This window comes from Trichosurus vulpecula, chromosome 6, assembly GCF_011100635.1.
Source record: "Trichosurus vulpecula isolate mTriVul1 chromosome 6, mTriVul1.pri, whole genome shotgun sequence".
Taxonomy (NCBI): domain Eukaryota; kingdom Metazoa; phylum Chordata; class Mammalia; order Diprotodontia; family Phalangeridae; genus Trichosurus; species Trichosurus vulpecula.
The window spans coordinates 103,313,925-103,332,257 of NC_050578.1; the positions used below are offsets into that span (position 1 = coordinate 103,313,925).

The following is an 18,333-nucleotide window of genomic DNA, read 5'->3' on the forward strand; positions in this document are numbered from 1 at the left end:
ATAAATTCCTTTTATTATGCAAATATGTTGTTGATACCTGAAGAAGGGAGAAAAAAAGCAGGGGGAAAAAACTATAGACCAACTTCCCTAATATATATCAATACTAAAGTTTTAAATTAAATGTTAAAAAAGAGGCTAAAGTAACTCATCTAAAAGATTGCACATTATTACAAAATAAGATTTGTGTTTGGCTCTGTATTGGGGACAACTGTAGTTATGCCTTCCACATCATGGGGTTGGGGCATGGCCCCCTTGAGATCTGGAAATTCCGCATAAAATTTTTTGGCCCTCCCTTTTTACTAGAGAAGAAGTCTGAATTTTTTCTTTGTCTTTTATGTGATGTTTACAGTACCTTATTGTAAAATTTGGGTTCATATTACGCAATGCTATACAAGTATTGTATGCATTTCCTAGTTTCTAAACTTTTTTCTATGTCATCTGTGGCTTCTGCCGAACTCCCCCCAAATTCCCATTTAATTTCTTATGCCAACCTATGAAATATCAAAACTTTGATAGGGGAAATTGTGATGTGGAAGAGGTAACTGTATAAACATAAAGCAGTCTGCTAATAAAGACAATCAAAATCATGTGATTGTGTCAGTAGGTTCCAAAAATGTTTTAGTTATAAAACCAAAAAGCAGAGGAATAAATCAGGGGTTTTTAACCTTTCCTGTGTTATGGAACCCTTTGATAATCTGGTGAAACCTCTGAATGATGTTCTTAAATGCATAAAATAAAATATGTAGAATTACAAGGGAAACCAATTATATTCAAATTTAAAAGGAAAAAAAAATCCCAAGTTCACAGATCTCAAGATAAAGAATTCCTAGAATAAATCTACATAGAATCTTTTACATAGTAAATGCTATTTATGTATAACTTAGAGCCAGCCTTATATTTAGTGGTAAGGTATATGTAATTTGCATATGTAATATGTAAACTAGGGTCCTTTCCAATAATATGTAATATATAAATTCGAGGTCTTTCCAATAAGATCAGGGGTGTAGCAAAGATATTTCTTTTTACCGCTTATCACCTCCGTGGAGCTAGAAATATTTGCTAGCTATAGCAGTAAGACAAGAAACAGATCTCAAAGGACTAAGCATAGGCAAAGAAGAAATTATATTACTTTTTTGTAGATGATTTTGTCTGTGTAGGAAAGGTGATCAACTGGAGATGGAAATGGCAAACCGCTCCAGTATCTTTGCCAAGAAAACCCCACAGACATTACTAAAATGTTAAAAGATATGGCATTGGAAAATGAGGTCAGAAGGTATCCAACACATTATTGGGGAAGAGTGGAGGACAACCATAAGTATTTCCAGAAAGAGTGAAGTAGCTGGGCCCAAAGAAAAGGACACTTAGCTGTGGATGTGTCTGGTGACAAAAGGAAAATTTGGTACTGTAAAGATCAGTGTTCATAGGGACCTGCAATGAAAGATCTATGACTCATTGGAAAAGAGTCTGATGCTGGGAAAGATTGAAGGCAAAAGGAGAAGGAGATGGCAGAGGATGAGATGGACAGATAGTGTCATTGAAACAATGACCCTCATATGAGCTTAGATGGACTTTGGGAGATAGACAGTGGAGGACAGAATGGCCTGGTGTGATTCCATGGTGTCATGACTGAATGACTGAACAACAACAGAGGACTCTAAAGAGTTACTAAAAATGAACTGAAAAAATGAGCAAGTTCCCTAAAGTGGTAGGCTATAAAATCACCCTTCTGCATACCATCAACTTTCCTATATATAGAAAACCCAGAACGCAGAGACAGAATGATGTTTCATTTCAAATCACTATATAGACAGACAGACAGACAGATAGATACATAGATAGATTAGATAGATAGATATGACCTAATAATATACATACAGGAACTATATCAATATAGCTACAAAATAATCTTTACAGAAATAAAGACAGATTTAAATAAGTACAGAGGCATTAGTTTATGTTTGGGCTATGCCAGTGTAATAAACATGACAATGCTACATTAATTAAACTACTATAGGATTATATCAGAGAGCTATAAAAATAATAAAAATTCATCTTGAGAAATAAAAGGCAAAGGTTTTAAATGAAATGATAGAAAAAAGCGGGAAAGAAGGTAGCCCAGCAGTACAAGACCTCAAACTATTTTACAACGGTGTTTGGTATTGGCCAGGAAAATGAAAAGTTGATCAGTAGAACTGATTATGTACACAGCACAGAGAAAGAAACAAGCCTAGTATTGCAGTATAAACAATTTTTAGGTATATCCTCTCTAATTGACAAAAACTCCCTGGATAATTGGAAAGCAGTCTGCCATATATTAGGTTAGACCAAGATCTCTCAACTTATCAAAGATAAACTTCAAATATATACATGACCTAGACATGAAAGGTCACATCATAAACAAATTAGGCAAGAAAGAAAGGAAGTACCTATAGTAACTGTGAATAGGGGAAGAGTTCCTTTCTAGGCAACAGATAGAGTAGATCATATAAAATAAAGTGTATGAGTTATTGCATGAAATTGCAAAGTTTTACATAAAATCAGTGCTATTAAAAATAGAAGAAAAATAGTTTAAGGGAAAATCTGTTCAGGTTTCTCTGGTGATGGTCTGATACTCAAGATATGTGAAGGATTGTGAAGAATTGATTCAAATATAAGAATGACAGACATTTCCTAGTAGATAAATGGTCAAAGTAGTTAACAGGTAGATCTCAAAGGAAGAATTTCACACTATTAAGAATCACATAAAAATGCTAAGTTGTCAAAAAAAAGGGAAAATGACATGTTGGAGGGGCTATGACAAAACAGGTATATTAATGCATTGTTAGGGAAGCTGTAAATGAAATGATTTGGGATTATGGCCCCAAAAGTCATTGTGCATATTCTGTGACTCAGCGATATAACTGCTAGACCCATACTCCAAAGATTTCAAAAGAACAAGAAAAGCACTTACTAAATTTTTTTTTGGAACTCTTCTTTGCCATAGCAAAGAACTAGAAACTAAGGTTAGAGTATCCATAAAGTGAAGAATGGTTGGACAAATTATGCTAAATGAATATAATGAATTAATATTTTAGTGTAGGAAGTGATGAAAGTGATGGCTTCAGAGAAATTTTGACAGACTTATATAGAGTGAAGGTTAGCTACATAATAAAACCCAATTAGTTTTTTATTTCAAAAATTAAAAAAAATTTAAGTCACTCATTTTCCTTACATCAAAATATAAGGTAAAAGTGAGGAGAACCAGGAGAATAATTTATGTAACATAAACATTATAAAGAAAAATGTTTTGAAAGATAACTCTGATCAAGTATAATAACTTGTTTAATGTATAATGTATAAAGTGTAATGATAAGCTTAAGTTCAGAATGCCATTGATAATGAATGCTGCCCATATTGTCACAGGGATTTGATGGGTCCGAGGGACAGAATCAGACATAAACTTTTTGATATGGCAATTATACTAATTTCTTTTCCTTGACTTATTTTGTGAAAGGATTGTGTATTTCCCTTTTTATTTGAGGCCAAAGTGTGCTAGTTAGTTGCTAAAATGAGGAAAGAAATAAAAATGGATCTTTGAAACATCCTTAAAAATGTACAGAAGAGAATCAAACTTAATTCAGATGGAAGCAGACAAGTGGAATGGCTTTGAAAGTAACATGATGAGCTTACGCTTTTTTAAAAACGATGTGGTGGTGGTGGTGTCATATCCCATTCTTTGTGACCCTATATAGAGTTTTCTTGGCAAAGATGCTGGAGTGGTATATTATCAAGGCAGTATCACAATATCGACGATAATTGTAAATATGTATATTGGTAATTAAGGTGGGACTTCCTTACTGTTTTAGAATGCCAAACTAATTAAATGTCTTTGATTGAGTCTTACTAGGAGCAAAACCCCAGGCTGGTTAGCAAACTAGTTCTCTAGTTTGAGAGAGGCAGGAAGCGCCCAGGGCCCTAAGGGTAGTTGCTAAGACCAGAGCCAATAGTAGGCACCTAAGTTCTGGTTGCTCAGATGACGTTTGATGACATCTAAAGACTGTATAAAAAGAGAGAACAGAGCTGTTTGCTGGGGGCTCTCACTCCTGGAGGAATGTTGATGTGGAGACTCTGGGCAGCTGCTCTAAGAGCCTATCGGCTCTTCAACCCAGATGTTGATGTTTTCCTAGTAACCATGAATTGTGATTTGATCTGTTTCTAATGTATGTTTGTAATTTGTTGGTGTTTGTTCTGAAGTTCAGGTTGCTGGCTTTTCCTCCTGAACTAAGTGAATGATATTTCTAGGTTAGATTAAAGTAAGATTGTTAACCCCTTACAGTTACTTTCCTTAGTAAAGCATATCAAAAGAATCTGTGCTGGGAGCGTTTTTGCTCTTGGGCTTGTGTTGGTCTTTCACCCCCATGACAGCTGCTAGCCGAATTGTTGCTACAATATGCCTATGTAGTTCTGTATCATAAAATATAAGAGACTCTCCATATAGACGGTAGAAGAAGTAAACCAACAGTAAAGAACCTAAAACATAATATCACAGCAACTAACCAAGTCATCCCATAACCTTCCCACCCCCTGCTGGGGCCTTGCCACCAACAAACACTCACAGCACAGCCAGCACATGTCTGCTGTCTCCCCTAGCTCTAATCGATCTGAGCATTTCCTGCTCCACCCTTCATTTTCTCTCCAAACCTTACTAACTTGCCCATTAGAAGGGTACCAACATCTGACTAGTCACTTAGACTAGCAACATAGATATGTTAACCGAGTCTTTCTTAAGTCCCATATCCAATCAGCTGTCAAGTCCTGTCAGTTCTGCTTTTGTAACATCTCTGGTATCTGACCTCTTCTTTCCCCTGACACTGCCACTACCCTAGTGCAGGCCCTCATCAACTTATATTTGGGCAATTACAGTAGCTTGCTTAGTTGGTCTTCCTGCCTCATTTTCTCCCATCTAATTGATTCTCCATTAAGCTGTCAAATTGATCTTCCCAAAGCTCACATCCTTACCATGTCTTTCCCTGCATTTCTTGGTGTGCCTCCCCACCCCCCCCCCCAAGCCCCCAATTCGTTAATCTCTGGTGGCTCCCTAATACCTCCAGGATCAAATATAAAATCCTTTGCTTGGCTTTTAAAGACATTCATAACCTGTTCTCTTCCTTCTTTCTATCTTTTTATATTGTATTCCCCTCCATATACTCTGTGATCCAGTGATACTAGCTTCCTTTGCTGTTCCATCTTCTAACCGAGCATTTTTACTGGGTGTGTTGCATACCTTCAATGATTTCCCTCATATCTTCCTCCTAGTTTTCTTGGCATTCTTCAAGGCTCTGCCAAGGTCTCCATTTCTGCAAGAAGCCTTTTCTATTCCTTCTTAATCTTACAACCTTCTCTCTGAGACTACTCCCAACTTATCTTGTCTGTATCATTTGGATTGTAGTTTATGTGTCTGCTCCCTCCCTCCCACCCCCATTTAGGCTGTGAAGTCCTTGAGAGCAAGAGTTAAAACTTTCTTTGTATCCCCAGCACTTAGTGCAATATTTGACACATATTAGAATTAATATTGAATATACATATTGGGATTAATATTAATTCTTAATAATGAATAAGTATTATTAACAATGAATAGATATTAGTTGTCTGACTTCCTTTGGAGATAGAAGTCTTAATCATGGGTTTTGGCTCTGACATTTAGCAGGTATGTGATTGTGGGTATGTAATAACTTCTGTTAGTTTTTTTCATCATCTCTAATATCTGCCTCATAAGGATATTGTAAGGACGATTCTTAGCAAAGACAGAGAAATAGGAGAGGGAAGGATGAGCACAGAGGTCAGTGAGAAAATAGCACATTTTTGTGGAATATAAAGTACATGAAAGGCATTAGCTTGAAAAGAGAAACTGCAGTCAGATTATATAGTACTTTGAATGATGTCTAGGAGTTGATACTTTGTTTTTCAGGCATGAGGAGCAGCTAAGAATTTTGGAGTAGAGGAGTGATCAGATCAAAATGCAGAGGGAAATTATCTTGGCAGCATTGTGAAGGATACACAAGAGATTCTAGACTTGTAGCTTAAGACAAGGTCATAGACAGAACTTTGGAGAAAGACTCAGTGATTTGGAAGTGAATAACAGTTGAGGAGCCAGTAAAAGAGACAGAAAAGGAGTGGAGAAAAACCATGAGAAAAATTAACTAAAAGAAGGCATCAGGGAAGGAGAGAAGGATATTAAGTAATACTTTCAAATATTACTGAGAAGTTAAAGAAGAGTAAGATTTGAAAATGGTCACTGGATTCAGTAACGAAGAGGTATTTAGGGAATTTGGAAAGCAAAACCTCAGTAGAACCACAGGTCCAGAAGGCAGTTAATAAGGTAGAAAACAAGCATTTTTTAAACTATTACTATGTGCCTGGCGTGTAATAAGTGAAAATAATAAGTAAAAAAAGAATAAGTAAAAAGAAAGCAGTCTTTGCTTTTAAGGAGCTTACATTCTAATCATGGAAGAAAAGACAAAAGATAGTTGAAAAGGAGCTATGTGGAGAGAAGGTTCAGAGTCTGGATGATTAGTAGTATAGCAGGGAAGGGAATGAAGGATGGCAGGCTGGGCCCTTCCCCAACATGGAGGTTCTCACCAATGGGACAAAGGCCTGAGGGGATGTTTCAGTGTACAAAGCCCCCAGGTGCTAAGGGAAATTGCATGTGGCAGCATATTGAGTGGTTAACATGCATAGGCTGAGAATTCCTAATGCTGGTGAGGAAAATGGGGAAAGAAAAGTAAATGAGTTGTTATTTAAAAATATGTACAGACATACCAAATTCTATGCTTTATATGGGGGGAAGTTGGGTATTCAGTTTCTTCTCATCTAATCAAGAAAAGCAGGGAATATATTACTGTTATGTGTTACATAGAAAGGTCTAAGGGATGAGCAGATTTTGTTGATATAGACAGAAAAGGAGTGGAGAACAGAATGCTTCATTAATTTGCTTATATTTTTAATTTTTTTAAGGTAATTAATTTTTCTTTTTCAACATTCACTTCCATCAAGATTATGAGTTTCAGAATTTTCCCCCTCCCTGTCCTTCCGCCTCCCCAAAATGGCATGCAATCTGATATAGGCTATACATATACAATCATATTAAGCATATTTCCACGTTGCTTGCTTGCTGTTTCTCCTTCATTTTCGAAGAGGACCATGTCATCAGAGAAGTGATGCCATGACATGCAAGTGATTTGGATTTAAATGAAGGAGGGCTGTGCAAAGTCACCATCCTCATTTTCTCCTCTGGAGCCATCTGGGTCTAGTGGCCAGATATGGATCAGGACAACTGAAGATGGCCAAGGATGCAGTGGGGGACCTTGGCCTTTTCAAGCTAAGGTCTTTAACAGGTCTCAATTTTCACATTAGACATGTTGTGAAAGAAGAATCAGAACAAAAGCGAAAAACCATGAGAAAGAAAAAAGTGAGAGAATGTTATGTTTCCATTTGCGTTCCAACTCCTTAGTTCTTTCTCTGGATGTGAATAACATTTTCCATCATGAATCTTTTGGAATTGTCTTTGATCATTGTATTGCTGAGAAGAGCTAAGTCTGTCAAAGTTGGTTATCACACAATGTTGCTGTTACTGTGTATCATGTTCTCCTGGTTCTGCTCACTTCACTCAGCATCAGTTCATGTAAGTCATTTCAGGTTTTTTGGAAATCTGCCCACTTGTCCTTCCTTATAGAACAATAGTAATTTGCTTGTATTTATGTAATATTATACAATCTAGAGGTACTCTGAAAGCTACTTGGATTCTCAAATGGGTTAACCTATGCAAAGCACGTTGTGAACTTTAAAGTGCTATGTAAAGGTTAACTATTGCTAATTATTATTTTCTCTAAAAGTGTAAATATTTTAGAGGAGTATCTGTAGTTGCTGTTTGGTAGTCTTACATTCCTTTGCCTCCTTGCATCTTAGTTTCCTTTTCTGTACTAGGTAAATCTTTTTGATTCTGAATGCTCTGAAATGTATGGAAATAGAAATTTTGAGGTAGCTCATTAAATTTATTAATATGAAGCCATAGATATTAATAGTCTTTATCTCACCTGAAGAACATGTTTATTTTTACCACTTTTATGAAATTAAGTACTGCTTTGTGCTTTCTTGTTTCTTATATATTGAACACCTGCATACTTCCTTTTTTGGTGTTCTCATAAATCAATCTTGGCATTAGGAAATGGAAAGTCAATTAAATAAAGTTTTTGACAGGCATAGAATTATTGACTCTTCCTTTCTTTTTGCACTCCTTTCTTTTCAGAGTACTAAAGTATATTTTATAATTATTTGGTTGCATTAGTGTTTATTGGGTTTGAAGCTTTTAACTTTTTTTTTCTTTTTCACCAGTACCTTTGGGAGAAAGATAACCAAAATCTTCATATTCACTTTTCATATTGCACTGTTATCTAATTGTACATACTCTGCTGAAACATCGAATTGATTATGAACAATGGTGACCATTAAGCTTTTCTTTCATCTATTAAAACTCATTTTAGGACACATTCAGTTGTGGTTTTTGAAATTGTTTAGAGTCATGTTTTCTTTGGCAATCATGTCTGAAGTGGAGAAAGCATAATGAAGGATATCATGATAAATGTATTGTCTTTGCATTTTTGGCAATATCCATTTTCAGCAATAAAGCTGTAAAGTTCTTTAGTGAATGATATTAAAGGAATTTTTTTCCCTTTGAGAAACAGCTGGGTGGGTAGGGCATCATAAAAATATTCTTAAATTTGTATTCTCTCCTGAAAATATGTCATGAATGAAAAGCAATTTATTTCTAACAGAGACCAAAAGTGAAATTTTGAAGTTCAGTAACTTGTTACATAACATATAGCATAAAACAAAAATAAAGTTCCTGTAAAATTTTAATTTCTCATATATGATCTGGTATTTTGCTATAGAAACTATGTTTTAGGAGTGTTGGATAATGTTTGGTTACTTAATAAAAACAGCAAACCATATGTCAAATGGAATCAGATTGAATTGACATAGTAAAAAAACAAATATTTTTCAAAGGTAATGAACAAATCAAAACAGTACATGCTAATTTGTTTTACTCTAAGTTAAACTACTCTCGTGCTAAGTCTTAGCACGTTTTCAGAGGAGCATGATGGGAGATCAAATTCTTGTGTCCTTAACCAGCCACAGCATTCATTGGAGACTGCATTTCATTTGTTATTCACTGCAATGGCTAGGAAACTTCCACCACTTTTTACTTTCCCTCTCTCACTTTGTCTCCATCAGCTACCTAGGAATAAATATTTCATTCCCTCCTCTCCCATTTTCTCATTCCCATCCTAATTCCAACCTTCACTATGGTGTAAACCCTATGAATACAGGGATTGAGCCTTAGCTAAATGTTGTACCTCCTCAGGTGGCTAGTATGATGCTTAGCACACAAGAATTTAATAAGTATTGATTGCATTGAATAGCATTGCCAGATTTACATTTTTTTTTTTTTTTGGAGAGGGGGGAGGCAAGGCAATTGGGGTTAAGTGACTTGCCCAAGGTCACACAGCTAGTAAGTGTCAAGTGTCTGAGGTCACATTTGAGCTCAGGTCCTCCTGATTCCAGGGCCAGTGCTCTATTCACTGCGCCACCTAGTTGCTCCACCAGATTTACGTTCTTAAAGCATTCATTTCGTTTTGTTCCTTCCATGCTCAGTGTCTTATAGTGGCTCCTTATTGCTGAAGTGTAAATGTCTGTGCTTCATGTTTAAGTTCTTTATTTTACTATTTTGGAGGCGATAGTTTGCTTATTTGTAGATTTATTGAATCTCTAACCCAGAGGTTGCTGGCCTTGTTTTGGTAGATTTGGTGGTTTTTTTGTTTGATGGCGAGGAGAGGAACATGCACACGTGTGCTTCTTTGGTGGTTGCAGTTGTAAGGACATATACTTTATCATGTGAGTAGAAGTATTTGAGAGGGGTAGGCCATGGTAGGATCTGCTAGCCGTGTTCCCCTTTATTTTGGTATTCTCCATAACTTGTCAAGTCCAGGTACATTGGTGAAAACCATCTTGGAGGTATACTAGCTACAGCTTTGAGATTCATTAATAGAACTTCAAATATAGTTCAGTGACCCTTGGTGATGAACTGGATAATTTGAAAAAGGATCTTGAGGACCCTTGATGAGAGTGAATAATATATTCTTATATGAGATGAATTTATCTCACTGAAATCATAATGAGAAGTTTGTAAGGAGAGCCCACAAAAGTTTCATCTCAACTACATTTATATTTCTTATAGTTGGGCTTTTCCATCATATATATTTTTAATCAACAAGATGTTACCAACACCAGAGAAAGGTGAAATAACAATCAAGTCTTAGGTATAGGAACTATAAATCACTCATTCATCATATTAAAGTTTGTTTCCCTCTTGGGAAAATGATTAGCTTATTGTTTTCAGCTATATGATAATCACTGTTAAGGGCAACTAGGTGGTACAGTATCAGCACAGTGGATAGAATCTCGGGCTTGGAGTCAGGAAGATTCAGCTTCCTGAGTTCAAATCTGGTCTTAGACACTTAATAGCTGTATGACCCTGAACCCTATTTGCCTTAGTTCCTCACCTGTAAAATGAGCTGGAGAAGGAAATGACAAACTACTCTAGTATCTCTATCATTTAAATCCTAAATGGGGTTGGATGTGACTGAAGTGATTGAATGACAACAAAATAATTGCTATTAGTTACCCTAATTTATTTTAGTATTCACTTGTCCATTTGGGCATTCATTAATTTAAAATGGAATTAAGTAATTGGTAGAAACATAGAAAATGTGTCTAAAATATCCTACAATTCTATTTCTGATAATTGTCATCAAATTTTAACTTGATTCACTTTCTTGTAAAATAGTATTTATAATATAATAAATAATAGTATTTATAGCAATTTTCCACATGCCTTTTGGTAGAACATGACAATGGAATACCTATTGGGCATGACTAAAGCACAATCAACAAAATCCTAGGAGCTTACATTCTTAAATGGATAAATGAATGTGGAAGCTGGGCAAAGTCATTTTTCAATTAAGTATATTTTAAAGTAGAATTCTTTAGCTATTTTCTCTTTTTCAGGAATGGCAAAACTCTATCCAGAAGAATGCAGGCCTTGCTTTTATTGAACTTGTCAATGAAGGAAGGTAATTGTTTTTTCCTATGTGCATTTTATTTTTAAATGTTATTACATGTGCCATTGTTTCACATTTCAAGATTTCTTTTGTGCTGATTTTGTTCTTTATTATTTTTGTAATTCAACAAAGTAGTTGAGCACTGATGAATTACTAGCTTGAAGATATACTAATGAAGTAGTGAAGTAATATTGTTGGCTACTAAATTAAATAAAATTATAATTTGTAAAAATTTCCTATCTGCAAATGCTCTCCTACCTATAAATGCTATCTATAAAATTCCCAAATTTTTGTTACTGTCAGTGTATATCTGCAATAACAGCAGCTACTGTGGCTGTGTAATAACACCAGCACACAGAAGGCCTGCCAACACATGTTCTTTGATCTGCTTTTCTAAGGAAAGCAACTTTAAGAGATGAACAGTCTCAGCTTAATTAAACATACATATATCATTCACTTAGTTCAGGGGGAAAAGATCAGCCCCCTGAACTTCAGGGCAAATACAAACAGAAATTACAAGCATACATTATAAACAGAGCAAATAACACAAACCACTCTATCCATAGCAATACATAATTACCAGAGAAGCACCAACATCTGGGTTATCAAAGTGGGGGTGGGGGGGGGTGGGGAGCTGTTTCAATGGCTTCCCCAGAGTCTTGTCACCAACACTCTTTCAATGACTGTACTCCCAAAGGCAGAATGCCAACCTCAGAGCTCTTATACCCTGCTCAGGACCCTGAGGGCTGAGGCCAACTTAGCATTTAGGGTGAGGGAAAGTTCTTCAATCTCTGCACCATATCATATACAAACCAGTGACTCCTGATTGCCTTAGTGCTGAGAAAACACTCCAGAACAAACTGGCCCCATTCAAACACAGGTGAGACTCAATAAAGGCAATTGATAGCTTTAGCATCCCAAAAGAGGAGAAACAGCAAAAAGTTCTGCCCTGATTACCATTACATGTTTTTTTCTATGTGCATTTTATTTTTAAATGTTACTACATGTGCCATTGTTTCACATTTCTATATTTTTGTGTGCTGATTTTGTTCTTTATTACTTTTGTAATTCAATAGAGCAGTTGAGCTATGAATAGCTACTAGCTTGAAGGTATACGAATGAAGTAGTCAAATAATATTGTTGGCTACTAAATTAAATAAAATTTTAGTTTGTAAAAGTTTCCTGTCTGCAAATACTGTCCACCTAATGCTATCTATAAAATTCCTAAATTTTTGTTAACTATCAGTGTAAATCTTAGAAATCTTTCTCTGGAAAGTTATCCTTTGAAAAATTTATCTTCATTTTTTAACTAAACTCACAAAACAAGGAATTTTTTATTATGTCTCTCAAGAACTGATAGAGTACATGATGGAAAGATCACAAAGCTAGGGGACTTAGATTCTATTAATGATCTCTGCCACTAACTCATTAACTAACGTCAAGCAAGAATTAAGAAAAGAGAGACAGCATTGTGTTTGAAAGAGACCTTAGTCGAGTCTCTTCCTCTGGACTTTAATGTTTTGTCATTTAGAAAACAAAGGACGTGGAATACATGATATATAAAGCCTCTTTTAGCTATGTCCTACAGTCCTACAAGTCAATAAGATTTGAAATTAAAGTAATCCTATATTGAAGTAAAAACTAGAGGAAAAAGATAGAGAATGAAATTTAAGGCAAAAAAAAAAAACCAAACCACACCAAGAGAACAGGAGTTTCTTTGTCAGATGAGAGTTTTCAAGTACATAAAAGCTAAGATAATATAATTCTATGTATATTTTGATAGTTTCTACATTTTACTTTTTTGTGAAGGACTAAAGGAACATTTTTTTTTACTTTAAAAATATAGTTGCATATACATTCTTAGAACCCTGAAGCAAAAAATGAACCACCTGTGGACCAGACAAAATTACGTTTGAAATGTAATGTGTTTTTGGCATATTTATAGAGACTGATGTTTAGTAACTTTGACCCTCTACTTAATAGAAGCAATAGAATAAATTATTTGATAGGATTTTGGTCTTTGATTTTCATTGGTACTCCCTACATTTGCCACTAAGCTGAAATTATTGCTTTAGCAAAATACATAGGTTATAATTTTGATTTTTTTTTAAAGAAAATGCTTATCAGTATTTTTGAAGTGTGACATAATTTTCTTAAACTATTGGTTCAATGCATTGATTATGCGAAAATTACAGAATTACAGTTTTAAAGGACTTCAAAGGCCATTTAATCCAACATGTACCTGAAGAATATTCTGTGCAACATATCCGACAGATAGTTCTTTGGCATCTGTTTGAAGCTCTCTATTGGTGCTATTACTGCTGCTTCTTTTGTCAGTCTATTCCATCTTGCTTAGCTGTAATTATTTGAAGTTTTTGTAAACCAAACCAAAATTTGCCTTTTTGCAGTTTTTAGTAACTTATAGTGCCACCTACCAATAAGAGAAGTCTAAATCTTCATCTATATAGCAAAAATACTTAAAGATGTTTATCATGGCTTACCTGTCCCCCTGCTTCTCTCCCAGATCTTTTTTTTTTTTTTTTTGTAACTGATGAACCATTTATTTGGACAAGACAAAAAAATTTGCACACTGTTTTCTTTTATATAGAAAGTGAAACATTTCAAATATATTAGTTTTTCTTTTTTCAATAGAATCTATTTCAGTCCAGTCACAGGAATTGCTTCTCATTTTAGGATTCACATTTCAGTAACACTTATGCACCCATTACAGCCAAAAGAGCATACTGGAATTTTGGATAATCATTCATGATTATGGTAACCATCCCAACATACGGCAAAAACCCTCTTGCTCTTCCTACAACATCCTTTTTTTGTAGCCAGTTTTGACCTTCTTTGTACAAACCTCTATCATCAACTTCATTATTATCTCCTTTAGTCAGAAATTTGACATTTCCATTGTCTTTTTCGTGAACCTTGATGACTCTATGAACTATAGGACTATCTCTTCCTTCAACTTTAAAAACAACTATTTCACCAGCTCTAATGGGATCTTCCCGGAAATTTGTTAAAAACAGAAGGTCTCCTCTATGAAATGCTGGTTCCATACTGCCACTCAGAACCGCCACAGTAGGGCTTTTGCTCCCAGTGACAACTATCAAGCCTTTCCATATCATAAGAGCAGAAGATACAATCATGGCAAAGTTTAAAACCTGGTAATACAGCTGGCGCTTTTTCATCAGCGGGCTCCGGACTAGGGGCTGTTACCGGAGCAACGTCGACACACCTGCCTGGCGCCTCCTTCTCCCTCCCTTCCTGCTTCCTTTCCCAGGTCTTTTCATTCTTTTTTCCTTCATTCTGTTCTCATATGGCATATTGTTAAGGGCCTTCAGGTGTCTTGGTGAACTGTCTCTTGATTTTTTTTACCTTATCTTTACATAAGATAATGGTGCCTAGATTTGAAGACAATGCAAGAGATGTGGTATGACCAGACAGAACAGAGTAGTGAGTGAGATTGCCATCTCCTTAATCCTGTAATGGAATAAAACAGAACTAAAGAGGAGAATGAAAAAAAATGGGTGATTCCTCTGTTGGCTTTTTAAACAATTGGACTCTTGTATAAATAAACTTGATGTCTAAAACAGGGTAGGTTGACTGGTAGGGTTGTCCATTCTAGAAAATTGTCTTTTGAGGGTTTTTGTTATCATAGAACTTTTCATAGAGATCAACATCAAAGTAGTCTAATTATAGAAAAGACATCCCTAAACTGAATGTTGAATGAAACATAATAGTCAAATAGACTGAGATGACAAGATAGTACATTGTAGGCATGTGGGATAGTTTGTGCAGAGGCATGATGATGGGAGAAGCAATGTCCTGTTAGACTACTAGACTGTAAGTTCCTTGAAGACAAGAATTTATTTGTCTTTATTCTTAGATATATGTGCATAGTTATAATAACTGAAACTGTGGGAGCTATTGAGATCCCTCAGTTAGATAGCATAGAGAGAGAAGAGAAGGCCCAGGACAAACAGTTGGGGTGTGGGAGTGACCTGGCTGAAGATTAGTAAAGGAAACTGAGAAGGAACAGCTAGGCATATAGCAGAAGTTCCAAAAGAGAGTGGTGTTATGAAGACCTAGAGAGGAAAGTGTATCTAGGGGTAGAAAGGGTGATCAATAGAGTCCAGAGTTGCAGATAGGTAAAAAAAATCATGAGTATTGGTAAAAGGCAATTAGATTTGGTAATCAAGAGGCCACTTACAACTTTTAGGAGGTGTTTTTTGATAGCAAAATGGGGCAAGGAATTTCAAGTGGTGTAGCATTGAACTAATTCGGTAAGTGGTCATGATAGCGAAGGGAGGAAGATAGCCTGTTCAGTTCACAGGCCTGTAAAAAATTGAGGCGTGGGAATATTGAGGCTGCAGTGTAAGCAACAAAGGGGTTTAGGGTGCTTAAGACATAGGAAAAGATGAAATGTTAAAAGATTATGATCCCTTGAAGGAATTTGGACATGGAAGTAGAATATTTGTGAGTGATATCAAGATCAAGGTTATTGTCATCTCTGTGAGTACCTGGGATGGAATGAAGGGAGTAGATTATGGGAATTGATTATAATGAAGAATTGAGATGTTAAGAGTGGAAAAAATTAAAGACCATGAAATCGGTTTGCACAAAAGTTGTTACATTTTTATATGGACAAGTTTGCTGTGTCTCCCCTCCTTTTCTCTTCTGTCTTTTCTACTGATGTTTTTTTATCCTTCTTGCAGACTCTTGGAAGGAATTTTTCGCCTTCCATCTCTTTTGTCTTTCACTTGATGATTCCCTTTTATTTTGCTTTGTTCCTCTTAAAGTACATAGTTTTCAAAGCCCAACGCTCACAACTCTGCCACAGTTAGTTGTCCTTTTTCCTGTGGAATATCTCAGAAAACTTAAATAGTTTGAAAACAATTGGGAACCAGCCCTGGAGTCAGGAGAACCTGAGTTCAAATTTGAGCTCAGATACTTATGAGCTGTGTGACCCTGGGCAAGTCACTTAACTCCTATTGATTAAACAAAAAATAAATAAATCAACCCAATATTAGTTGGGAAACACTAAAAGTCTCATAACTCTCCATAAATGTAATGTGTTTATTTGAGTTATACCTGTTCTTGGTATGTTTGAGAACAATTATAACTTCTTTTAAATACACCTAGTAGACCTTGATCATCTCTTTGTACTAAATCCTCTATTCTTTTGAAGGTTAGTCAGCTTAAGCATTAACATCTCTATCAACTGTGTGTCTTTTTTACTAAATGGCATAAATCATTCATTTATCATCTGTTCAGGTATATCAAGACATGTATAATAACACTGGTTGTGGAAATGGTGCTTTGAACCATTTAATTTTTTAGTAATGACCACAGAATAGAATGAATTTAATCTAAATAATAATTATGATATACAAAGAAGTAATTTTCAGTTATGCATTCACCTAATACATAATATAGCCTCCCTAGTTATTTGAAAAATAATCCCATAATTTAAATCAATTTTCTTTAAAATCAGTGTTCATTGACAATCTAAAGGTATAAACACTTGAAGTATTTTGAGGTTAAATGTCTTATATGGAAAAATGGATATTTTCCTGAAGTGGATAGGAATGTTTCAGCTACTGGACCTAATCCCAGGGGCAAGATGGGTAATAAGAGGGTTTAGTTACAATCCAAAGACCAATCATGTTGTTTCTTATTATGCAGGTCTGACCTGCCCTGACCTCATTTATAGAATGGATGCTATAAATTTTCCCGTTGATTAATGTTTTATTAGTGTAGATAACATAGGGATCTTCTATACATGCATGCCATAGCAATAAGATCCATCTGGGCTTGATGGGTATCATTAGCAAATTGATTACAGAAGTTGAGTGTAGTTAGCTATTGCCTGATTGAAATATTCCTCATAAGCTATATCTGTGTTTTGGTTTATGTATAAAAACATTTATTTGGTGGTGATGTTGGTATAGTCTCTCTTTTTAAAAAATGTATTTTGTTAATATGGTTGATGTAAAGAGATGTCCCTACCTTTTTGCTCTGAATTCAGACCTTTTCTCCTCCACTTACTTGATGCTATGCATCCTCCTTTGGCCCAAATTTCCTCTTGTGTTGGCAATTTTGTTTAGATGGTTTTTAAGGTCTTTAGAAGTAGAGATCATTACTCCTAGACCAGCCATGTCACTTTGGCGACTTTTATAATGTGAGCCCAAACCTGGCTCATTTCAGTAAGATATCCTCAAGGCCTAAAATGGAAGACAAGTGGTCTGTCATTTTCACCTATAAAAGTAACCAAGCACCTTTCTCCTGTGGTTATCAAATCACCACTCCCAGAACCTCTCTCCAGAAGTTGCCATTTCTTCTGCCAGCTTTTTCACTAGGCTCTCCTGTTGCTGGTCATTTCCTGGATCTTATGTCAAATGAACAATGTCCTCTATTGTCTTACCACCAACACCATGAAAGCTAATCATAAAAATACGTGTTTGGTACCTATAAAAATTATAAATTAGTAAGGACTGGACTCTAGCCCTGTTCCTGTTAATTACTGCTAATGGCTCTAGCAGCTAGAGACACTCCAACTCTTAACCTGATGCCATTTTCCTGTCTGCTACAAGGTACATGAGGTGCCACCTTCCCAATAACAGACAACTTCCTTCATGATCAACTCAGTGGCTTATAAAAAAAATTCCTATCTCCAAACTGCCTTTCTGTCAAGTCTAGAGAAAGCAGCTTCTCTTGCCTGGCCCTCTCATCACCCAATCTTCTTCCTTATGGAGGAATTTTTCAGGACGCCACTGCCAATTTCATATGAACAAGCATGGATCCAAAGAAAAGTTATCAGAAGATACTTCCATCTTACTCCTTTGCAGAGGTGGGAGGCAACGGATGTGAAACGTTGCATATGTTTGAAGATTTCTTTCTTATGTATTGATTAATTTTCTGATATTTTTCCTTTTCCCATTTTTTCCCCTCTGTAATAAGTATTATTTGTTATATGGGATGGCTCTCTCAGAGGGTGGGGAAGAATATTGGAGGAAATTCTGATGATGGAAAAGAAAAGATCAGTGAAATGTGCTTGAAAAAAGGCTTAACAAAAAAAGAGGCTACTATACTTAGAAGATCTGCATACTAATGTTGGCTCTTCCACTAATTAGCTGTGTTACCTTGACAAATGATCATAAACCTTTGT

At 35.6% G+C, this 18,333-nt stretch overlaps 2 protein-coding genes across 2 annotated transcripts in view; one reads left to right on the forward strand and one right to left on the reverse strand.

Annotated features, from left to right (window-relative positions):
- LRBA (LPS responsive beige-like anchor protein) overlaps window positions 1-18,333 on the forward strand; it is an 820,489-nt gene that overhangs the window by 334,404 nt on the left and 467,752 nt on the right. The window contains exon 34 of the mRNA XM_036763368.1: window positions 11,104-11,168. Within this exon, the coding sequence (XP_036619263.1) occupies window positions 11,104-11,168 (65 nt within the window). The remainder of the gene's footprint in view (window positions 1-11,103; window positions 11,169-18,333) is intronic.
- On the reverse strand, window positions 13,798-14,345 carry LOC118853353 (signal peptidase complex catalytic subunit SEC11C-like). Its single transcript, XM_036763372.1, has one exon. The coding sequence runs from the start codon at window positions 14,309-14,311 to the stop codon at window positions 13,871-13,873; it is 441 nt and encodes a 146-aa protein (XP_036619267.1). The 5' UTR covers window positions 14,312-14,345; the 3' UTR covers window positions 13,798-13,870.

What these genes read in the sequence shown, in the direction of transcription:
- LOC118853353 (XM_036763372.1), bottom strand. Translation starts at nt 14,311, where the DNA reads ATGATTGTATCTTCTGCTCTTATGATATGGAAAGGCTTGATAGTTGTC.